The 25,559-nt window shown below is 41.2% G+C and overlaps 1 protein-coding gene across 10 annotated transcripts in view; it reads left to right on the top strand.

The window, feature by feature from the left end:
• vav2 (vav 2 guanine nucleotide exchange factor) overlaps nucleotides 1-25,559 on the top strand; it is a 308,481-nt gene that overhangs the window by 207,112 nt on the left and 75,810 nt on the right. For all 10 annotated transcript variants that reach the window (XM_079582578.1, XM_079582572.1, XM_079582573.1 and 7 more), the window contains exon 3: nucleotides 15,497-15,555. In XM_079582578.1, coding sequence (XP_079438704.1) covers nucleotides 15,497-15,555 — 59 coding nt within the window. The remainder of the gene's footprint in view (nucleotides 1-15,496; nucleotides 15,556-25,559) is intronic.

Raw genomic sequence — 25,559 nt, 5'->3', positions numbered from 1 at the left:
AGGGGGTGGGATTCGAACCGCCGACCTTCTGATCATGAGACGACCCGCTCTACCATCTGCGCCACTGTTTACTCAGCCACTAATGCCATGATAAAGTCCTTTCCTCAGTGTTTCCAGTGTCTCTTCACTTTTTGGTGGAAAAGCGGCGGCCAGTGCTGTGAATGGCCCCGCTGTTTTTTGGGAGCGACAATCGTTAACAGATTGCGTGTTTAATCTCCGTTTACTCCCCAGCAGCGGGACATTTTTTACTGAAAGCCGCACCTCGCTGTGTAGAATGGCTCCGTAATGAACTCCACTATGATGACAAATGATTTTAGACATTGTTTTTGGGCTCCCCTCCGGTTATCAATCACACTGTAGCGTTTAGCTCTATATGCGATCATGCATATTCCATCGCCTTGAGAGGGAACAGTGAAGTGCTTCAAAAAAAAATGCTTGTTGGATTGTTCATTGATTAAAAGGTTCAAAATATGGGTAGAAAAAAGACATTTAGCCAGGCTTGGTTCTGGAAAAAACAACAAAACAACACTCAACTTACTCAACTTAGTATTATGTTGGTATCCTATGCCCAGTTACAGAGTTGGCATTGTTTTGCTCAGATGTGGTAATATCAGTAATATCTTCAGAATTCTTTAGGAGTGAAGATATCACTGCGCAGACGTCGAAGTGCTCCTAAGATGTTATTACGCCTTACAATATTGTTCCCCTTTTATCCACTTAGAAAATCCACATGTTTAATTTTGTGTAGCTATACTTGGATCGTGTAACTACTCATGTAACCGTATTTAAATAGGGAAAATGTTGAAGAGCCTGGTCGCTTCTAACTTCACCCGCGTTTTGAGTCCACAGGAATATGCTGGGAGAGGCTCATTGTTAACAACATCTTTGGTCTTTTTGTGCGACACCTCAGCTAGTCTAAGCGGTGGCCGGTTCCTTTAACTCCGGCAGAAATGAGTCAAACAGCCGTAATGAGGAGCGCTGAACTACGTCCATTTGTATCTGAGCTCTGGATGCGTCTCAGCCTTTCAAAGTAACAGAACTGGGAAGGCCTTTTTACACCATAGGACTTAATAAATGCACCATGCGTCATATTTATGTCCCAACTAGCTGCTTCTCCCTTTGTGCATTCGCAACTCACTCAACATTGACCAAGCACGGATTTCGAAAAGGAATTATTTGTGTTGTATTTAAATTTTAGAATCAATTTCCCCAAGAGGATGCTGCGAGCAATATAAAGAACAGTCCCTACTCGTCAACTGTCTTCTTTCGTTCACACAATTATTTAAATAATAAAATATCAAAGATCAATACTGAGATGCCCAAAAGCAATCATGCATGATGCGTTTGAGTGCTGAAGGCTTCAAACTTTAAGTAAGGGGGCAGATTTTGGACTGAGCTCGACAAACACTTTACCAACTTTGCTCACACTTCGACAAATTATGAATAAATTGTACTTTTTAATGTGAAGAAACATAAATCTACGCATTTCCGAGCTTTCTTTGCTGCAGTGGAAAACACCCAGGAGCGCTTTATGATGGAACTTTTCTCCTCGACCTTCATAGTTCTTTGGTGCTTCTTTCTTTGTTTTGCTGATACGCTGAATGCCTATATACTTCTTCTCAATGCCATCTCTGTCTTATCCTCCCTTTTCATCCGACGACAAAACCCACTCACCCAGTCATTACGAAGCTGCCGTATTGTGCTCCATAAGCACATCACTTAGAGAGGAGTCACGACTGATCCGTTTGGAATAAGCGAGCCCTCGTAAGGAAAGCGTCATTGTTGAGTGCCCTTTTGTCGAGGTTTATTGGCTCTAGGCTTAGAAGGTGTTAATGCAGAGTACTTTCTGTCGGTCTGTTTGGTAAACTGTTGAGCTTAGAGCAAATAGATTTTGAAACACTTGCGTCTGTGTTGGGGAACAGTTTGATAAAAAGAAGATATCGCAGCTCCCCGGTTAGTGGTTGAAACATTTCAGAGATACCAAACCCCGATGGATGAGACGGTTCACCCACATTGCAGTTTCAGCTCCAGCTCTGTCTGCTGGACTTGTTTTCCCTCATTATTTGGCTGCTCTTCAAGGACCAAAAGTAAAAGCTTGCTGCTTGTTGTTTGGCAATTTTGAGCGCTGTCCTGTGCGGCACCTGCTGTGATTTTTCATCCAAGTGCATGAAACACGGCACGTATCCAAATCCTAAAAGGGCTCCTTCTTTTCTTCTTTGAGGTTTACTTGAGACTTTCTTAATTAAGAAATAGTAATTAGAAAATGTGTTAGAAAAGCATGTTTACAATAGAATATCACTGCTTAATTTTGATCTAAATTCAAATTGGCATGATTGTTCTGTAACTAGAAGTGCTAGAAATGTTGGGAAGAAAAGTTTCTTTTGACATAACATGGTTGGTGCGGAAAAACTTTTAAATTGTTTGCCCTTTGTCTATGTCACTTCCTGTCAGTGTCCAATAAGGAAGTGCAACTATAAACATCACAAACAATGTAAAACTAAAGAAAACTGGGTAAAAAATTTGCAAAATCAGTACGTACTAAGAAATGGCGTCTAATGCACTTTAAAGGCTTAGTGGCCCTGAGATAGACTTCTCCCACAGTCACTGCTTGAATGAGTGTCACAGGGCACCAGCCATGTTGGTGCTCTGAATGATTCTGAATGATTTATTACGTTTTGGGAAATGTGTTGAATCATGCTATTATATAAGGCAGCTCTTGTCACATAGACTGTCCGGCAGCTTGATTGCTTTGATGTATTTCTTCTTTTTTTAATCTATGTATGTATTTTTAACTGAAATATTGTACTTAAATGCACACAAATGTTTCTCCTACATGCCTGATTTGACCATATTGATTGGATAGTACATTATGTTATGAGCAGAAAACCTTCAGCCCCTCCTCGTCGCTCCCGGTGCTTGTGTTGCTTGTGGCCACCATTGATCGTTCTGCGCTGTCATGCACAGCCCACGCCGATATTCGGTCGGCTCATACGTGTCCCGCTACATGCATGTTCAGCCACACATGAGCGCGTCGGCCATGTCAGGTCCCGTGTGTGAGGAAACAGGGACAGGTCACGGACACGCTCGCTGCTCCACATCGGCAGGTGTTGACCGGAGATCCATAGAGTACAATTTACACGTATAAGAGATGTCAAAAAACGCTGCCCTCTCTCTTTCAAGCGTGTTCAGATCAATTCCCAAGGTCCTGAAGCTAAATAATCTCCTAAGTTGTCTCACAAGCACATTTCAAGCTCAATCGTTCGCATCGATGATGTTGGAAATGCCTGTGTGGGGTCCTGACCGACGGTGGTGCCCTTAACTGAATTTACATACCTTTTAATAAGAATAAAAATGGCTTTAGTTTTCAAGCTTCACAGAGCGCTATAGTCATTATTCATTTATTACAAAAATGATAAGCTGCTATTGTAGCCACAGCCGCCCTGAGGCAGACTGATTGAAGCAAGGCGGCCAATCTGCACCATCAGACCCTTGGCCAACCACTCGCACACTACATTCCTACAGGCGGCGGGAGAAACATATGATTTGAAATGGATTGAATTAAGATGAATGATCTTGAACTAGCTTAAGGTAAAACACAAAATAAGATTGCCAATCCAACAAGCTGAGTTTAGTTAAATGTTAATTCAATAATGCTCAAGACATTCTCCAGTCTCCTGATTCTCCTGATTCTCCATTTTCTGTGTGTTCTGTGTTTGCTAGTATGTTTTTACCCCATGGGACTGTGGATGGAAACTCATCCTGAGCTAAATCTGACATTTACAGCACTAGTTGCCTGTTCATCAATATGCATTGTCCCATTCAGATAAATGAATGAACTCAATAGATTGTTTTAGTCCTGTATGATTCCTTCAACTCCTAAAATACAAATGCCAGTGCTGAATCAATCAGTCAATAGTTTTGTATTGCTCTATATCACAACAGGAGTTGCATCACATTAAAAATGTATTTTCCTCCCCCTACTTGTTCCAGGAATGTCCTAATGTGAATGAGCTCAGACCTGTTCACCACAACTGCCTCTAAAATCCTGCACGGCCAAAGGAAACAACTATCTCCATCGTCATGCACAAGCTTCATATAAAGACTGCAGTTATGTGTAAGACCTGAGGTGGCAGTATCGAGTAAAAAAAATGACAATATAGTCTAATCCATTTAATTCATTGACTATATTTGTGGAGCAAATTCCTACAAAAAGTAGGTAAATGACATTTAAAAGGTACAGATAAATAAATGAATGAGTCAATGAAATAAATCCATTGTTTTCATGTACTTGATAACACAATAGATGAATGCAGTGCTCACAGAAGAGACAATACTTTCCACAAAATCTCCACATGTTGAGAGCAGTTACGTAAGCCGTGCAGTCGGCTGCATCTGAAAGCCTAATCTGTTCGACAGAGACAGTTGCTGGTGTTAAATGGGGTCTGCTTTGGGTCAGCGGCTGCAGTAGCAGTGCTTTTGGACACATATGAGAGAAATCCTTGTAATCGGGCAGCTGGATGAGGCAGACTCGGGGGGATTTCGTCCTTTGTGGCACGCAAGCAACCGGGATGCACAAAGTATCTCCAAGGCTTTAAAGGTGCATTATGGAACTTTATTATGCAACAAAACAAACTTGAAATGTGTGCATTATTGACCTTTAAGTGATCCAATGTGGCTGGATGGGTAGTTAGCTTGGCTCCTTTACTTTCGATCACGGTGCCCTCTACCGCGCTCCAGGATCAGTTGTTCTGTATATTTTCTGGTGAGAGGGTCCGTCAGCAGTGAAAACCTTCCAGAAACTCGAAAAACAATTGATCCTGGAGCATCATAGAGACCACTGTGATGGAAAGTAAAGGTGCCATGCTGATCACTGGTTCACTTAATAGTAAAATACGCACTAATAAAAAAAAAGTTTTTTTTTTCATATAGAAACAAATCACTTGTGTTATTCATTAACACTTTACACTTGGTGGTAACAAGCTAATTCTGGCAGATTTGCCCAGGAGATCAGCCAGATCTGAGGTCACCCAGACCTCAGATCTGGCTGTAAGATCTGAGGTCCTTACTGTAAGAAGGCCAGATTGATATTACAGTGCCAATAACATTAGCACTGATGTCAATCTAGGATTGCTCCGCCTTGAACCGTTCGGGGAGAGGACGCACATTCTGGAGAAGTATTTGCGACTGATTGGGTCAAGCAAATCCATTAAATATTTCGGGTGAAGTGTCTCGCAGATGGACAATGCGGCAGTCTGCACTGTTCACTGAAATTTAGCCAAGAATTGTGATATAGCCTTCTGTAACTGATTATTTACATGCAACTTTTTCAGTCGGCCTCTTTTTCTTTAAAAAAAAAAGAAATAGACAGAAAGTGCTTGAAAAACAGAATAGTACAAACTGACATAATTAAATATAAATGTTGTTGTGAGAGCAGTCCTGGAGGCAGTGGGACAGTGGGTCTTTCTGTTCCTCTCCTCTGTTATTATTGATGTGGGCCACACTGGTAACCCATCAGCCATCTGTTCCGGGGGCAGCCCTGTGCTTTGGGCGTCTGTCCGGGCACGAGCCGAGCCAAGTGTGTGAATTCTTCTGAAGAAGGCTGGAAATGAACAGCGCCGCGATGTGCTGGCCATTGATTTGTCCTGCGTGCTTCGACGACCTCTGAAAGAGCGCTGGTCTTTGGAGTGAAATCATGAAACAATGCGACACATGGAGGGCTTTATGTGGATCAAGAGCCATTACTTTGTAATTGCAGGGCGATAACTTCAGTCCATGCCAGTACTGTTGCACAGACTGTTGATCCATCGTTTCAAAATGTATGCATGTGATGAAGACAACCAGTCATGAAGGGAAGGGGATACAGGGCATTAAATAACTGTTTGGGGATAACCTTTGGGGAAAATGTAAAATAGACCTGAATTTGACTAAATAATTCCAAATATTGATGTAAATTATAACTCGGGATGCGCCGATACCACTTTTTTCTAAAACCGATACGAGTACTTTAATTTAGTTTTGTCGCTGGGTGCATTTTTCAGATGAATAAACCCCTGGGCATAAAACGGCATAAGACTCACCAGAACTGTTAGCCGCGAGTTAGCAGCACAAGCAAAGTTAGCCTGTATCTTGTAAACACAGCAGACTCCACGCTGCAGCACTAACAACATTTAGATCTGGTTAAATCCAGCACAGACTCTGATTTAGGGAGTGTCGTCTGTAATAAAGTCAGCTCTATGTGGAATATTGTGTTTATTGTATTTCCACTAAAACATTTGTTGCTATTTTCTCTCCTCAGTGGAGAGGTGTGGCCAGCACTCCTACGAGATCGTACTGACATCGTGACCTGATGAATGAGTATGAGTACGAGCATGTGGTATCGGCCCGATACCCGATACTGGTATCGGTATTGGTGCATCCCTAATCATAACTAAACCTGGGGGGCGGGGGCAAAAAATATTACATAAGAATTAAATAAAATAGGACATACTTTTAGCACATGTGCTACATCGTGAGAAGTTTTAGAAAGCAAAAAAAAATCATGTATTTTAAAGAGGACCTATAGACACACAGGGCATCATGCACAGGGTGTGGCCTTGCTGAGGGGGAAGACAACCTTTCATGGGAATCACCAGTTTTTCCCACTTTTTTGCCATTTGCTGGCCAGCTATAAAGATGATTATCCCACACAAATAAATTGGATTATTTTTCACCGCAAATTGTTCAGTAGAAGCGAAAACCGGCCCTCGTTGCTAACGTTAGCATATGCAGCATTAAGCTAACTTAGGTTCTTGGTATTAAGTAAGTATTTATGGGCTGTTGAATCACTTTGCTCCTCTCTGTCTCTTTATTTAAGAGTAAATATATTCAGAATTCAGCATTTGTTAAGTAATGGTGGAGAAATGGGAGAAAGTTCAGTTTATTTCTCTCTGTTTCCCCCTCTAGCTGCTTCGAACATGACCATATAGTTATTCCAAAGCTGTCATCCAGGGAGTCATTGAAACAGTTGACAATGTGAAGCCTTTGTCATTTGTCGTCCAAACTTCGATCTATCCTCAAACTTTTAAGTCAAACATCACACGTAAAATGTCTTCGGGCTTATCTTAGATTTCCTTCTGTTCACATTATCTAAACTTACACCTATTATAACACTTTAGTCACGTATGAACACGCTTTCGAGTCAATGTGACATCTTCCCGTGTGGCCCCTCCCCCCCGTCTCATCCACCGACTTGCCTGATAGGCTCCTCCCATGGTGCGGCCCCAGCTGGGATCCTGGCCACACGTGCAGTGAGGAGATGGGAGGTTGCATGCGTGTGTTTGCAAACATTTGGCTGGATGTCCCCCCGGTTAATCTTGCTGGGTTTTCCGCAGAGCATTTAAAAGAATTACAAGTCTTGTCTTTGGATGAGTGGTGCCAAAGTGAAGGCCTTACATATCATTGAAAAGCATTACATTTAAAATAATAATTCAGGGGTTTCCAAACCAACATCAGGTTCAGCAGATATATCATTTTCACACATGGAAGGCAGTGTAATTTTCAAACATTATTTATCCTGAATGTGTAAAGCATTATCCAAGTAAATGACATCAAATAACTACACAAAAAACTCAAATGTCATTTTCCTGTGACAGTCTCTATTGATATCTTGGCTGAAAAGCTTGGGACGTCCCTGGAGGTTGGTGGCGTGTGTTTGCAAAAGTTGGCTCTGTGTCCTTTTGGGTAATCCATGGAATCAAGCCTTATCCCAGACCCCCCACACACCCCCTCCTCACACGTTCAAACAGCGCATGCACAAACCCAGCTTTTGTGGCCCGTGTGGCAGGTGTTGCGAGGCACTGCCGGGGCGACACGCAGACAGACGGGGTCAAATGTGGGTGACAGGGTGCCAAGTGCAGTGCAGAGCCAGGGATTACCGAGGTAAAGATATTGCCCCATGCAGACATTGTGCCGTTTTGAGAGAGTGTGTGAAAAGGGGGATTTATTCTGCCCCTCAAGAAAGGAGAAGAAGAAAGGGCAGTAATAGAGAAGAAAGAAGCACTAGAGGGGGCACAAAAACCACAAGCCTTTTTTCAGTCACGCAGCTTTCTCTTCTTATATTGAGAAAATCTGTCTTGTGTTGCGCCACGGGTGTCATTTCCTCCGAGGCAGCCTTGCCAAAGCATTTTCAAATTCATTGCCAAAATTAGATTTGTTAATTAAACAGTCCTGCCTACCTCAGGGCTTTGAAAGTCCCATTAAAAATCATTATTGACCTTTTGAAACATGTAAAAATGAATATTCTAAAGGCACGACAGAGAGTAATCAGCTGTGTGGTCATAGCGTGAACGTATAATACACTGTCTGACCAAATAAAAGTCACGCTCTGGTCGGGCCGCCTTTATCTTTGACTACAGCACGCAATCTCTGTGGCGTTGTTTCAACACGTTTCTGCATTTTATGTCTTAAAGATCCAGTGTTGCGATCGTTTTTCAAGATCTTGTATTGATGGTGGGAGAGAATGACCGCTGTGCAAAGCCTGCTCTAGCACATACCAAAGATTCTCAATGGGGTAAAGATCTGGTTTCTGTGGCGTCTCACTGAATCACTCTTTCACGATGTGAGCATTGTCATCTTGGAATATGTCATATGGGAAGAGGATAATCCATTGATGGTATAACATGGCCATTTGAGATGTTGAGGTAGTAGATAAAGCAGACGTAATATTATCAGACTCAAAACATCCTCTGTTTAGAGAGTTTGAGCTGCTACCCTCAGGTCGAAGGTACAGGAGCCCCGCCCTGACTGAAAACAGGACCAGGCAGTCATTTGTGCCATAAGCTATTTTACAATTAAACAAACCAACAATACTAAGTAGCCAACAGTGATTTATTTATTTATTTATTATTCTGCACAGCTGGTCTGTCAGAGAAGGTTTTTAAGGAATGTAGATAACGATTTTAACATAGTTTAAACTGAGGTTGACGGGCCGTGGTTTGTTTTTTGTATGTTGCCAATGCTGCAAATGAATTTCCCCACGGGGACAATACATTTCTACTACTACTACTACTAGTCAGCTGATCTCATTATTTGGGCCAATTGTGTTGTTGAACCTAGACCTGACCAACAGCAGCAATGAAGGCTTCTTATCTCAGTAAAAAGCAATGAATGACATGTGTTATTGTGTAAATGTGTTATTTCTCTGGACAGTCTGGACACTTGAGGGTTAAGTTGAAAATGTAAAAAAAAAAAAAAAAAAATATGCAAGTGCAAATTTGAAGTTTGTTAGGCCTTTATGTGGACTATGAATCAATCAATGACATTATCTTTGTATGGCACCAATAAATCAATAAAACAATAGATAAAAGCATGTATATAAAGAAAAGGCAGCAGTCAAGTCATACATAGACAATAACGCATGAAAAGCCCATTCCCTAATTAGCTCAATCAGTCTTTATTACAATACAAATGGATAAAACCAAGACAAATGTGCATAAATAAAAAAATTAAAAAAACAAATAAAATGAGCTCAAACGGAAGGAGAAAATAAAAAGGTTAAAGGGAGATAAGCACACATTTAGTCAGTTTAGGTATCTGTAGTTTTCATCCATGCGTTTAATGTGAGAAAAAGAAACAGCCATGTTGCCAGTGCAAGAACAAAAGGATGCTAACTATCAATCTGTTTTCTTGTCCACACTCGGAGCCCATAAACGCCAGCCTGTTCAGATTTATACGTTGCCTAACCACGGCACCCATCGCATAAGGATTCCAGAGCCCCCTCCTGTCGTCCTTGTGCTCGTTTATAATTGTATTGCGTCACCTTTTATTTCCAGGGGCTTGTTGGGACTGATTCATTTGTTTAGCATATTAATGGAGGCGATTATTTTTAAGGGGGTATTATGTGACTTCACTGCGCGGTGTTATCTTTACGGCCTCTTTTATTGCTTCCGTTGCCCAGACGTATTAGAAATTAGGGCCGCGCCTCTGCATACTTTACGGCTCTGGAATGGGCTGCGTCGCGAGCTCAACAAGGCTGTTCCAGAGCTAATGTCAGACGCGGATGTTGGCCATGGGGCTGATGGCTGATGGATGAGCTCGGGGTATGTCCTTTTCTGTTTTTGACTTGTAAAAAGTCAAAAAGCTATTTTACAAAACCGTGTGACACTTAACAAACACGACAAATGTTTCAATAACAATGTATTAACTAAAGGCAAACAAATCACCCAGTAAACTGAATAAAACACAGGCATTTAGGTGACACTTTATTTTACACTACCCTTGATACATTGTACCTAACTAAATTTAGTACAATGTAATGGGCTTTGTAACAATGTGTAATAACTTGTACCTATGGGTTAGATACACGATGGAATAATATGTATTTGTAGTTTGTTGGTACATGTATGTAATAAGACATAACTCTAACCTTAAGCCCTAACCCTAGGGTCTTGTGTCTTATGACATTATGTACCTACAAAGTACTGATACACAAGGGCGTAGCACCAAATTCTGGGCCCTGGCTACAAACTATCTTGGTGGACCCCCCCCCCCCCCCCCCCCCCATATGTTCTTTGACCACATAACAGTGGTTTAGTGGTTTGACAGTGCAGTTCATTTATGTTCTATTATAACTTTATTATATACCTTAACTAAGTGAAAAATGGGTTGGCCACCAAAAAAGTGCTTCAAACACATATCCAATCCAATGGGTACTTAGTTCATGGTTTGTTTGTTTGTTTGTTTGTGTGTTTGTGTGTTTGTGTGTTTGTTTGTTTGTGTGTTTGTTTGTTTGTTTGTTTGTTTGTTTGTTTGTTTGTTTGTTTGTTTGTTTGTTTGTTTGTTTGTTTGTTTGTTTGAAATCAATGTTTGACTTGAAATTGCATCTGATTTGGCTTCAGTTACAGAAATTGAGTAACCTTTAATCCTGTAGTGACATAACTATTTAGATTAGGGTGGAATATTCTACTTTCATTGGGTCAATTGAAATGGCTAGTTTTAGATAGAACATAATGATTATTAGCATATCACATTAAACAGGAGAACTTCACCAGGGACAGAGGATATTTGTGCTGAGAATAACACATTTGTGACTTTAAAATAGGCATTAAAATGCTATTTTACAAAAAAAAAGATGATATTATGATGTCTCTGTGGCCCACAGGCCCGAACAAAAAACTCAAGGACTTCAGTCTGATTTAGTCTCACCATATTTGAAGCCTACACCTTTAAGTGTATTGTCAGTAAATTGTTGTTGTATAAAGTTATGCTGGAATAGACTAAATGGCACAAGCTCCACCTTTTCACTTGAACCATGTTGACTCGTCTCCAAAGCTGTGCATTTATAATGTGTGAATCCAAATGCGCGTGGCTAATTAGCATAATTAATTTGGCGAAAATAGCGTGCGCGACCTGTCCCTTTTGTTACTGTATTGGCCTGATGGCTCAATTATAATAAACATGAGGAAAGAGAAACATTAGAGGTTAAAACGAGGAGAGAAGGAGCTCTGTCTCTGACTCTGCACCATCCTCGTCTCAGCGCATGGCAGAGGCAGGACTCACCTCACCTCACCCTGTTTAACTGTCATTTATGACAAGAAAGTCGCCTCTAAGGTCCGCTGGAACAGGCTAGTGTTAAAGAAAAGCACATTAGAGCGAGGCAAGACTAATATCTGTCTTTCCTCATAGCTCTGTCATTCATTACAGAGTCCACCTCATCAAGTCACTGCTGAGCTGAAGCGCACGGTGCTGAACACCGGTGTGTGGGCTGAACCATTTGGCACATTTTTAAAGGGGTGTCAGGGCCCTGAGATATTATCAATCATTGTTGTTTGTGCAAAATTCTGTGTAGAAACCATTGTATTTTAGCCCAGTTGTGTTCAGTTCTTATAGCATCAATTATGAGGAAACTTAGAAAGTACAATACAGAACGCTTTTTGCAGCATTTTTAACGGCCCCTACCCTGCTCTGGGCCCTGGGTACTCAGTACCCTTTACCCCCCCAGTCCGACGCCTCTGCTAATACAAGTTATTCCATTGTGTATCTGACCCATAGGAACAGGTTATTACACATTGTTACAGAGCACTTTACATTGTACTAAATCATGTTAGGTACAATGTGTCAAGGTACTGCAAAATAAAGTGATTCCGGCATTTATTTTGTTATTGCACTATGGCATATAATAAAATGAATAAAGGAACATTAAAAAACATATATATATATATATATATATATATATATATATATATATATATATTATAAATGTGTACACATCAGTGTGGTTATATTGGGTGGTTATGGCAATATTTGTGTAGCCTTGTAAAATGCAAATTCAATTATGATTATATTATTTTTGCCATGATTGTATAATGTATGTAATGAGTATAAAGACATTTGTGAGTGCATTGTGTTTGACCAAATGATGATGATGTAGAATGTGGATTCTTGGTTCTGTGCTTTTCAATTGTGCTGTTTTGCGTTTACATTTTGAATGTGTGATGGTGTTAAAACCACCTTTAAGACTCCGGTCAGTCATTATTACTGACTGATATTTTTCTCAAATCATTAACATGGGAAATTTGGCAGGTTTCGGTTTGTTTGTTTGTTTTGTATGCTCTTTTAGTTTTTTTTTATCCTTTGAAACACTTTGGCAATTAGATTTTAAAGGGGCTGGAAGCAAGTTCGCCATTTTATACTGACTACTGCCACCTCAGGCCATATGTGTAACTGCACCTTCTATATTAAGCTCGTGCATGACGGCAATTCGGGCCGAAGTGACACATTTTTGAGTGACAGTGCAGGATTTTAGAGGCAGTTGTGGTGAACAGGTCTTAGCTCATTCTACACATTAGGACATGGCTGGAACATGTAGGGGGAGGAAAATACTTAATTTAAACATTTTTAAACTCCTTATAGTCCCTTTAAGTACCTTTATTGCTTTTTTTTTGTTTTGTTTTAAATGACTGCTTTGGGCTCAGAGATACATGAGCAGCTCTGCCTTCTATAATACTATAATACTCATTTATCATAATACTTCTGATAAACGAGGCTAGACGGCAGGTAACAGGATAAACTGTCATCCTATAAATGTGGGGGTTCCCGCTGTCACTGTGGTCTCACTGTTAAATCATACCTGTTCCCTAAGAGATGATATGCCTCACTTTATTTCCACGTCACCACTCGGTTACTACAATAACATCGAAAGAGAAGCGTTATAGAAATGTCTGCCAATGCAACCGAACTAACGATACAGCGGACGGAGCGATGTCCGTGCCAGACAGAACATAGTAAATGTGCTCACAGCGCCAAGTGAAAAGGGAAATTCTACTTATTTTGTGTGCAGTTTCACAAGTATGGCAGTAGACATCGGACCTATAATGTTTTGAAATTATTATTATTATTAGTAGTAATTTCAGCATTGTGCAACCACGCAGGCGGCACCATTTCTTTTTTTTTGAAAGACAATGACAAACATAACCTTCCCCGCTGCTTTGAGAACCTCCACTGCCGCTTTAGTGCGCTGAATACTTGATGACATACTTACCAGGAGAGACATTGACATAACAGTTTTGTGGCGACAGCTGGCAGTGTCACGGCGAGTAGACCCAGATCCATCCGAGAGTGGGCTAATGAGCCGCGAGAGGCAGGTTTAGTGGCACAGTGGTCGGGCGGGTGCACGCGTGTATCTCCCTGCGTGCTCCTCTACGGGCTGAACAAGCACGCCATCTGCAGCCCTTCATCTGCAGAGTTGTGTTCTGTGACGGATGAGACATAGGTGCGTGAAATCAGACTTTTGTGAATTGGAGATGGAGATACAGTGAGTTATTACTGACATACAATCAGAATGTTCATGCTCACCGTTGCATTTCTGTCACTCAGGGGCCGATCCCAAACATACTGCGATACAATAAGTAAAACATTTACCTTTAAATGTGCTGGAAGAAAACTGTCGTGTGGCCAAAGTTTTTAAACCAAAAGCCATTTGACATTTATTGTGTTAAAATAGAAAAGTACATTAACACAAAATGTAATAAGTGCTGTTAAAGGAGTGCATGATAAAAAATACCTCCAAACACAAGTACAGAAAGTATTGTGATACTTGAATTGGATCCGATATTTTGTCACAGCCACAGTAAATATGATCTTTTGAAATGCTTAAAAGTGACATTAAATGCCAATGCAAGGACTCATTTTGCTGTTAATAATTTTTGTTTTTGTGAATCGCAATTATTGCAACCAACAATCAAGAATATTGAAATGCTCACCTATTGTTGTATTTCTGCTGCTTGTTGTACATGGGATACCTCGTTTTTATTCTATTTTACTGGTTGCACGTTTTCCTGTCTGTTTTTTGTACAACTCTGAGTGATCTTCTTGAACGCCGACTGTAACAAGTGAATTTCTCCATTGTGAGATCAATAAAGGATTATCTTATCTTATCTTATCTTATCTTATCTTATACTAAACTCATTTGTATACATTACTGGAAAACATGGATATTTTCTGATGTTTTCTGCACAGTATTTTCTTTTCTATTATTGTATTTATGCATTTTTTGAAAAAGGCCAATGCACAGTCATGAACATTATGCCATGTAAATGTGCCTGACTTTGCTTATTTTCATCAGTAGCCCCCTTGGCAGATGTCAAAGCCAGTCTTTCACATCCAGAATAGTATTTTATATTGTTTAGAAAAAACATTCAAAGCCCTAATAGGAATCCTCTGTGGCATTTGTTGGAACAGGTCTAATGACATTTTGACACATTCTCGTATATATTGTGGTGTCATTAAGTGCATTTATGTGCTCAGTTTTCAGCACTAACAGTGCACAATGTGAATGATTAAATCTTAAGTAATCACTGTAATGCAAAGCACATCTCCGTGCCTAATTTAAAACGGAAGGGGCAGCCTATTGTTGTATACCGTATTTTCCGGACTGTAAGTCACACCTTTTTTCAAAGTTTGGCCGGGAGGGTGCGACTTATACTCAGGTGCGACTTATATATCAAAATGCATAATTTAACATGTCTGTTATTTTCTTACAGACAGCTGACAGAGGGCTGTCTAGGCTAGTGTACCAGCATCTGCTACTACTGTACCACCAACATAAAAAAAAATAAAAAACTGGTAATCTAGCAGCAGAAAGAAAGTGTGTAGTTGGACTGGTGAAAAGTGAAGAATACTCTTTCTGCCATGAAGAAAACCAAAAAAAAGCTAATCACAGGCTAAAAGCTAGATGGCCACAGCTTAGAGGAAAGAGTTTGCAAATGGATGCTTGAACAACGTGATGCCGGGAGAGAATTGTCAACAAAGGCTGGTGTGAGTTGTACTCCGGAGCGACTTATATATGTTTATTTTCTTCTTCCCTATGCGTGATGCACATTTTGTCACTGAGTCCTACTTGCTGTGGGCGCAGTTTGTGGATATAACTTTCGAACTGGACGTCTTATTTTTGTTACAAAACTTGAATTCAAATGTATTTGACCTGGGCTCATATTTACTGTTCTCCTCTTGTGTTTTGCAGGTCATCTCTGCCCTTTCGCGGATCTCCCACCACAGCATCGCACAAATCAAAGGCATCAGGTATTTCCTCTTGTTTACTCCGACCACTGATCCAGTTGTCGGCCCAAACACCATCTTCATTGTCACCAATTAGCTGTGGCTTTGCAGCACACTTCTTGTCTGGGGGTGCAGAAAATGTCACAACACCAGCTCGTCTGTCACGCTAATAGAAAAAAAAAAACACTGACTTCAAAACATACAAGAGGGGCATATTTGTAAAGTATTTGAAGGAGAATCCTCTTTTCAGGCAGTCGAGGGGCGTTTGATTCGCCCATTCTCGCGGCGCGGAGCTTGTTGGCACCACATAAAAGGCCGGTTTATGCGTCAGGGTAACGAGCTGATGGAGCGTGCCCATTAGGAGCGCTGCCAAGTGCAGACAGGAGCAGACGCACTGGGGATAAAAGCCCCACAAGCATTATTAGAGTAAAATAGGGTTTGTAAATGGGCACTCAAGATTGTTTTCAAGGACTATCGGTTGAAAGAGACAAAAAAAAAAAAGAAAAGACAAAACAGCAGCACAACTTGTTGCAAATCATATTTTTTTCACTATGTAAAATTGTATTGATGTGCACAAATGGGCCAAATTTACAATATTTCTGGGGACAATAAATAGATGTATGGCTTTGTTTTGTCTGATGGTTTTATTTTGATTTGAAAAAGAAAGCTCAATGAAGTAGGCCTGGAATTAGATATTGAAAAATCCCTCTGGAAAAATGTATATTGTGAACATGAACTGAGCACATTTTCTCCAGTTTTGCCCAAATCTAAAAGCTCTAAAAGAGTGACTAAAATGTGCTGGAAAAGCAACAATAACACAACAAAAGAGCATGAATAACATGACTAAAGAGTGATGAAAAAGCAACAAAAAATAAGTGACAAAAAGTCAATTTGATAGGTCTTCGCTTTCAAATGAGGCGTCACACTAGGCTGTAAGCTCCAGTCAAGAACCTTTTGGTTTTGGATGAAGCCGAAGTTGGGAAAAAGCGCCCGGGTTAAGAGATTAATGGACCTCACAGCAATAGAAGTTAAACTGTTTGTTGTGGTCGAAAACTCATTGCCAACTTTGTTAACGCATTTCTAACATCACAGTTCTTTTTGTCACTATCTGTGGTCACTGTCACAGTAAGGCTAGTTAAGACTAGTCAGAAAGGTTACAATTGATTAAAACATGCTCTATAATTACATGTACTGCAAAGCAACCAAACTCATTTCAAGTAGAAAAATCAGGTACAGAGCTTTTAATTACGAGACTGTCTGTGGTGCTAACATAACGGGAAAATGCATTTTGAGAAAGGATTGGTTTTCCATTCCATAGATTGTTACAAGCAGAAGTTACATCTTTCTAGAACATAATGCTGTATACTGTAGATTCTATAGGTTTGAGTCTGGGTGTTTTTGCAGATGTCGCAGCTTGTCATATGCAGCAAATGTTCTTCTCAGTTTGGTGTTGAATTAGAGTGCTCTACAGAGCTCTGACCTTCAGTCCATGTCTGCACTTTTAGGAGAGAGAGAGAAAAAAAAAGGAGGTTTCAACTTGTGCCAAGTTCCACAGCAGCTGACCTCAAAAGGTCTGCAGCCAAAAACTCATCATGTTCCGGGCAAGTGAAGTTTCCTGTAGCCGTTATTCATTGCAAATGTAGTCGCAACTACAGGTGCTTTTTTTTTCCTTTGTTAATGCTCATGGCATGAAATGTTTCAACCCATGTGCTGCAGCCTTACACTTTCTCAAAAGAACTATTGAGGAATGTTTTAGCCATATCCTAATTTATTGAAATCTCTTCAGAAAGGATTGTCTTTGCTTCAGTTTTGTGCATCCATCTGTGAAGATGAAGATATGCTTTTGAAGTTCTTGCCAAATATCAAACCATTCATTTGTACTAATTGTAACTCATTGCCTCGAGGTCAATTTATTGAATCAATTCAGTCTTGTATTCAAGTAATTCAAGGTGCTTTACATTATGTACTACATGAAGATGAAATACTTTCAGTTGTAACATGCACAGATAAATATAACTCTTTTCAGCCTGGATTTGAACATTGTCAGAGTTGAGGCCTGTCTCACATTGGTGTGAGGCCATGGAGAGACTTGGAGAGGTTGCAGAGCTGTTTTAAAATGTTTTAAGATAAGATAAGATAAGATAAGATAAGATAAGATAAGATAAGATAAGATAAGATAAGATAAGATAAGATAAGATAAGATAAGATAAGATAAGATAAGATAAGATAAGATAAGATAAGATAAGATAAGATAAGATAAGATAAGATAAGATGATACTTTATTGATCTCACAGATGGAGAAATTGGATTCGATGAGAGAGCATCCGGCAGCAGCACCCATTCAGTGCGCACCACTCTTTTTCCACTCTTTTTTTTCTTTGGTGAAAGATCGTTGTGTCGCGGCCGCCATCTTCACTGTTTTGGTCGCAGGAGGAGCACTGGTTGATGGGAAATCCGTAGACGATGACCACGGCGGTGGAGCTCTTGCGCTTGGCCATGATGTTCTTGGCCACACAGGTGTAGTTGGCCGTGTCGGACAGACGCGCCTGCTTGATGATCAGATTGTGGTCCACGGTGATGTAGAAGTTCCTGTCCTTGGCCGGGTCCATGATCTCGTTGTCCTTCAGCCACTCCACCCGCATGACCTTGGAGGATGGAGAAACTGTAGCTGCCCTCTGTCTCCTCTGATCATCTGAAACGGTGCACCGCCTCCTGGGCTTGTCCCCGTCTCAGAGCGTGGTGTCCTGCACTGGTCAGCTCCACCTCGTCCTTCCTCTTCCTCCTGCACAGCTCCCTCCACAGTCTATCACCATCTCCTCGTTGGTCCCTTTTGTTGTTTCCTGTAGCTCCTCTTGTGACGCCTCCTCCGTGCTGCAGGTGTGGGGGCTCTTGGTGCCTCTTCACTGTTCAGTGTCTCAGAAGAAGATGTTTGTAGATCTTTTCACTGAGCTACACTGAGCTACAGTATGCAGAGACCGGACCACTGGACAGTATGGTCGTATTTCCTGGTTCTAAAGTGGCCAGTAAGCAGACCATTACTGTAGTTTTACCTGTTGCGAGCATAAGTCTCTCAAAGGCAGATATGTGAACCATCACGAGAACACTCGGTTTTGGGGCATGGAAATCTGATAATATTTGGCCAAGATGTGGCAAGTTGAATTTAGGAATTGGAAATAATGTCAAAGAGAGGAATTGGCCTCTAAACGTGTTGGCTGTTCTCACCTCTCATGGAGTCTCATTTAGAAAAGCCATCCCGCTGTGAAGCTCTCCTGCCGGGTCATGTGTGTGGGGTTTCAGAGTTCACTCTCTCAAACGCACAGAAACTGATCGACAATAGGCGTATGTTCGGTAAAGGATTTGTCAACAACGCTAACCAAAGCAGCAGTGCCTCCTCCCCAAACAGCAAAAGGAAACAGGAGACGAACAGGCGGATGTTTTGTTGACAATGTGAGACATCAGAGATCAACTCACACACAAACTCCACCGTAATAAAAAGATACAAAACCTACTGTTTGGTGCTTTTGCCGGAAGATTTTTTTAACGCTTTTTTAGTGTCGTCCTGTTTGGGGAAATAATCTCTCCCGCTGTCGCTGCTTTGCTATCAAGCTCTTCATGAGGAAATCCACTTTGCAGAAGTTCTTCCAAACATGTTCGTTGTAACGTCCACGGTTCAGCTCGTCTGCTGCAATCTTTGATGAGTCCATCCAACACAACCAGTGTTTACCCAGTATGTAAATGCACACAGACAAAGCCACGCCCCATACTGCACACTCTGAGTCTCCCTTAACAAGCCAGTTTGAACCTAAAAGTTTACGCTTTTAAATATACCAATACTGCTAGCTTAAACATGGAGAGGCTTCTTCGTGACTTCAACTGAACGATTCTGCAAAAAAGCAGAAATCTTTTGCATTTTTCTCGAACCTTGGGCTGCCTTGTGTCCCTGGTTCTAGTGACCGGGCACAAATATGCTCTATACTTTGAATGTTGGCAATAATTTTAGATGGTTGCAAGCTGCTGATGATTTATTGCTACAGGTAAAGTCTATTATTACCCATAGATTTCAAACCTGATTTTTAAGTTTAAGGCGAGAGACTGCAGGTGAATAGGGAAAAAAAAAAAAATGTAGAGATATCAATTTGAAACTTTTGCTGAACATTACAGATATTAATATGAGAAAAAAATGTATTGCATTTTTTCGGTCATTTTATGTTTTCACAAAAAAATAAGGCATTTTGAGCATTAAAATTGCCAAAATTGCCTATATTTTGGGCAACGAAATCAAAATAATGAATTGAGCCAGATTAAATTTTAGGGTTTTATTTTAGTGACATATTAGTAACTAAGACTTTTTCAGAGGGGATTTGGGATATTTTGTTTAGTTTTTCAATAAACTAATCATCAGTGAAAAAATCTGTAAAAACTCAAATTTCGCCAGTTTTTTTTGGTTTCAAAGCTGAATAAATCAGGCTAGGAATAAGATGTTAAAAAATCCATCTGAAAAACCTTCAAAATATTGTTAGGTCTCAGACTGGAAAGTTTGGAGTCTGTGGGAGCTTCTATAAGGGCTCACCCGCTGCCCGAGTGGGGCTTCTCTCATTCAGAGAAAACCAGCCCTGAAGTTTTGTAGCGAGTGCGCATGCACGGCCCGTTCTTCGGCTTTTCCGCACCAGCGTCTCATAGGAGGAAAAATACCATATTTGGGTGAAAACGTCACCACGAGGACCCTTAGCAGGACACGTGGATGTAAAATCTGTCAATATTTATGAATGAATACCCGCTTGAAAGACGGCGTTTCTACGCAGCGCAGCAGCTACTTCCGGGACAAAACATCATAAAATAAACATCATGCGGGGTGAGTTTTGTCATTTTTATATCTGACATGAAAACTAAGATGTAAAGGGAGGAAAAGAGATAAAAATCTCCACTTTGACCACTGCGTGAAAAATCAATACTTTCACCTGCCGTGTCTCGCCTTAAGAGCGCGAGACTTAAAGGGACTATACAGCGTTTAAAAATGTTAAAATTAAGTATTTTCCTCCCCCTACATGTTCCGACAATGTCCTAATGTGTAGAATGAGGCCAGACCTGTTCACCACAACTGCCTCTAAAATCCTGCACTTTCACTCAAAAAGTTGTTACTTCGGGTCCGAAGTGCCGTCATGCACGAGCTTAATATAGAAGCTGCAGTTACATGTATGACCTGAGGTGACAGTAGTGAGTACAAAATGGCTAACTTGCATCTAGCCCCTTTAACGCCTACTCTTTGTTTCTGAAGGTCAAAGATGATTATTTCATTATTGTTGACTGGGCTGGACCACTCTGCATGCCACACAAGCTAAATGTGCTTTTTGTAATTGTATAAACCAATTAACCCTTTAAACTGACCCATAGATACAAGCATAATGTCATGGGCCTAGACCTTTGAACACATGCTAGCCTCCTCTGACACGTGCAGTTTGACCCGATGCGCCCTTTATAATGTCTGTCGCCCACACAGCGCTGCGTCGCTCCAGGGCTGTGTTCGCAACGATTCTAAATGTCAAAGGGTGTGCCACTTACGCCCCGGTTCGCCGGTCTGTCCTTGAGAACCCACTGCTTCATACATGACGAGTAATGGATCTGCACTTCACATTGTCCATCCAAGCTGAGGATACTGTAGCTCCGGGCAAACTGTATGACAAGGAAGATGGATTATTAAAGGAAAGATGCTTGCATTTTTGTGTTGTGTTGATGATCATAAAAAAGATCCAAAGTAGAAGCCTATTCCCATGCTTGAACTTCATACTCAGGCCTTGTTCGGTGTTCCCCACATCTCACAAAACATCTTACAGTATGTACCGACAAAAACGTGTAGCCAGGAAATACCCAGTGTGCACACTTGCTTCAACTTAATTCCTTTAGTGTACAGTACTCTTGAATGCTTAGACAGCTAACCCCACATTGTCCATTATTAAACTCCACAGTCCCAGTACATCCATTACCCTCTTTTTTCAGGAGGAGGGTAGCGCACGGTGGTCCCTCTGCCCGTGGGCTTGTCTATTGACATCCCATAGAGAGGCATTGATCCTGTCTTTACTGTCCTCTCCTCTAATGCCCCTCGATAGTTCATTTCCCTGTCACCGTGTCAGCACCAGGCCGCTCCACTCACAAATGTGCTGCCATCCACACATTTCGACACAGCAGAAAAGTGAGCTTGGGTGTGAAGTAAATGCTCATTCAACTCTAATGTAATATAGCAGCGTGGCACAGTGGTTAGCCCCAGAGTGAGAAGGTGCGGTGTGTGGTCTGTGTAGAGTTAGCATGTTCCATCTCCTGTGAGATTTGGGAGACTCCAGTTCCTCCAACAACCTTATAGACATGTGTGTTGGTGGTTCAATAAAGAGCTCAGACCAATTGTGTTGCTATCTGGTTGCCCGTAACTGAATAATGTGTCGATCCCTTTTACTAGGGATGGAGGGTAAAAGTAGTAGCCACAATAAAGAGTTACCACCATTAAGCATATCACTATGGCTAACTGCCAGATTCCACATTCTCCATGTTCGCCTCGTTCCACCCCGACCTCTGCCTCAAATGCATTGCTATTTTAACTGTTAAACACTGAACATCCTCCGCTCCGAAGGGCCTCCGTTGCCGGCCCGCTTTTCTGTCCCTCTCTGACAAAAATATAGACCAACTCTATTTTTCAGCTCCATCAGTGCTGGCCAGTTAAGGCTCCACAGTATAGATCGCACCAGACAGGAAAGAGAACGGCATCAACATCCAGATTTTCAAAGTAAAACGAAAAAATGTCACTATTTTACACAGTATAACCTCAGTATTTCCACTCTGCAGGAGTTTGTTATCACACGACCCAATTAAGCTTCTCTTGCTCTCATTCACGTAACTTTTTTTCTGCCCCTCTCTCCCTTCTCTCTCACTTCTGATGGTGAAAGAGAAGTGTTCTAGCTTCAACACGATCTCCTAAAAAGCTCATCTGCCCGTAAATAGTTGTTTATTAAAGATGCTGATATACAGCAGTGTTTCCCAAGTTAGGGGGTACTCGTAGTATAAATGAATGCCTCAAGGGGTACACGGTACAAACAAGGTTGGGAATCACTGATGTACAGCACTGGAAATACTTCATGTTCTTTATTATTTAAATTGTGTGATTCTCATTGAGCACATTAATCTATGGATGAACATGTGGAATTATATAGGAAACAAACAAGTGCAAAATAAAAAAATATGGTCAAAATATGTTTTATATTTTAAGTTCTTCCAAATTTCCACCCCTTATTCACTGAGGAATAAGGGGTGAAATGGCAAAAGTGTGCACTATATGCAAATAATTTAATTTCACCTTTTAAAAATTCCGTACATGTAAATAAAAGAAAATCTAAAACATAAAAAAAGCAATTACACGGTATTGTGTTAGAAATGGTTGCAAATACAGCAACGAGCAATTAGTCTCCCCTTATGCCCCATAATTTCTTTGAGGATTAATAATTGATCCATCAAAACCTAAAATTGCCATGCTTTCTTGACTCTGTCTGTCAATTAAAGCGCCAAGCCTTCTTTTTTTTTTTCTTCCAATTTCCAAGAATTTATTGCATGACCAGTTCTCAATTTGAATTGTGAAAAGGATTCCCATCATTTCTGGCTTAATACTTTCAACTTGTGAAGGACAAGATGCTGCAGATCATGTGACTTTCCCTGTTAGTCTTTTTGTCTTGAATCTTGTGAAATCCTCTTTACTGCTGCCCCTGCGTCCCCGGCCGCGACCTTGTGTTCCTCTGAGCTTATCCGCTCATTAATCCTGATTCATCCGCCGCCTCTCGCTCGCGCCTTTCTGCTTATGTCTTGGCTGTCGTTCACCTCATAAGAACCCGCGGGACCCGCTGGTGTTCATGTTAAACCTCCACCAGTTGTGCATGGGGAGAACGCATTGGCGGTGGGCAGGGTGAATCATCGTGAGCCTTGTTGAAGAGAGGAGCTGGGGACAAATGTGCAAAGATGTAAAACAGCTGGATATGAAGTTTGAAATGAGAACTCTATATCCTACTTGCAGTTAAAATATTGGAAGAAATTAAAGAAGTAAAGCTCAAGAATATAAGACCGACTATGTAACGCTGTGATGCTTTTATGGGGCATTCAAACGATAGTAAAGCAGAATGCGTTGGTTCACTTTCTGTAATAGTTGGCAGTGCTTTTGTAAATATGTTTGTTTTCTTCTTTGATAGCACTTTGCCTGATATTAATGACCCATGTCCCTGTGGTATGTATGGACTATGTTTGGTTATGGACATGTGCAGCAGCAGCAGCTCTCAAAGGCAGTCCTTTGGTTCACTTAGGTCTGAGCGATTTATCGATGTCTAGAGCTAGACACTGCTGACCAACGGGCGTTGTATGGTGTTCGAGATTCAATAGAAGCAGCTATTCAACAATGAATTACCGCGGTTCCATAAAGTGGCACGGCTCGGCACGGCTCGGTCGAAGTACTTGGCTTTTCATGTATCTACTCTACCCAGTGTATGTGAGGGCTTCCACTCAATAATGGTGCGCAGATGTTGTGGGCCACTCTAGACGTGAACGCTAGAATACACATTACTGAAGGAAAAACAGAACAGTAATTAAAAGTTTTATAAGCTGATGAAAACAATGTTGGCAAATAATTCTGGAATTATTCAGAGGTGCTTCGGTAAATCCTACAAGAAAAAAACAGCTAAAAGACAACTATAAAGGTGTGCTACATGCTAATGTTATGCTAACACCAGCTAAAGTTGTCCATCCATCCATCCATCCATCCATTTTCTTCCACTTTCCCGTTTCCGGGTCGTGGGGCAGTTGTAGGAGCTTCCCAAATCACATTGCAGCAGCCCCCCTATGGCGCCCCCTGCAGGTGGTGGGTCCACAGAAGGACGGCCTCATGGTTCTAGCCGGGCCTGTTGGTCTCTCATAAGGGGCTTCTGAACCGCTCTTTGTCTGACCCGTCACCTAGGACCTGTTTGCCATGGGAGACCCTACCAGGGACACGAAGCCCCCGACAACAGAGCTCCAGGATCATTCAGGCGCTCAAACCCCTCCACCACGTTAAGGCGGCGGTTCCAGGAGGGAACCTAAAGTTGTGCCAACACCTTTTTCCAACAGCAGTAGTATTATGTTGTGAAATATTAAATCCAGATGACCTGCCTGTTTTAGTGAGGGGGGTCTGTTCATGTCACGTTGGTATCAGTTCAGCAGTGCTCAGTCCCAAAACATGTGCCTGGTCACTCTGGATTGGCTCTAGTCTAGGCAGTGAAGACACTTCACCAAACAGCGACGACAAGGCACTGGGCTGGTATGGGTTTAGGGCCTGCCTGTGGAAACTGCTTTGATTTTGGAGTGTGAACATGAGACAGGCTTATTGATTTATTTCTTACAGCAGCAATTTCAATACCGAATAGTTTCTAAAAAGCGCTGAAGTTACTTTTTAATGCCTGTTTATTGGTGTCCATTCGTCAGGGCCGTTCTCGGGGAGATTATAAAGCTTTTCTTCATTAGTGCGCTGTCGCTGATTTATTATTATACGGGTGAGGCCTTAAAAGCACTGTCTCCCCGGTCCCTCTAAACCCACTCACTTTCATTGTGCAGAGAATACAGCACAGTTTATCACAACCGTAAAGTTTAGATGGAGGGGCACTGGTGTCAGGTATATGGACTCACAATGGGCCTGTAAAACTGTGGAAGTTGACCAAGTATAGATGTAAGAAATACTTCATTTTTGCCTAAAGGAAGTTTGTACTGTGCATTTGACCCATCCTCCAATGCCACTGGGGGGGGCATCTGTCAGGACCAGTGCAGAAAACACATTACAGAGATGCTGATAGAAAATGCTGAAAAACTGTATTCATCCTAATTCTCTGTTATAGCCAGGTACTCAATCAAATGATTAGAAAACTTTATATAAGTTACAATTTAAAATAAATATCTAAGCAAAAATATGCAATAACCCCAAACCTAACCTCACTCCATAAGAATAAAATAAGCGATGTTAGATGTACAAAGTACAT

The sequence above is a fragment of the Gobius niger genome (assembly GCF_951799975.1).
Source record: "Gobius niger genome assembly, chromosome: 2".
In the NCBI taxonomy this organism is placed as follows: Eukaryota; Metazoa; Chordata; class Actinopteri; order Gobiiformes; family Gobiidae; genus Gobius; species Gobius niger.
The sequence above is the reverse complement of the archived record's forward strand: the minus strand, read 5'-3'. Positions and strand labels throughout refer to the sequence as shown.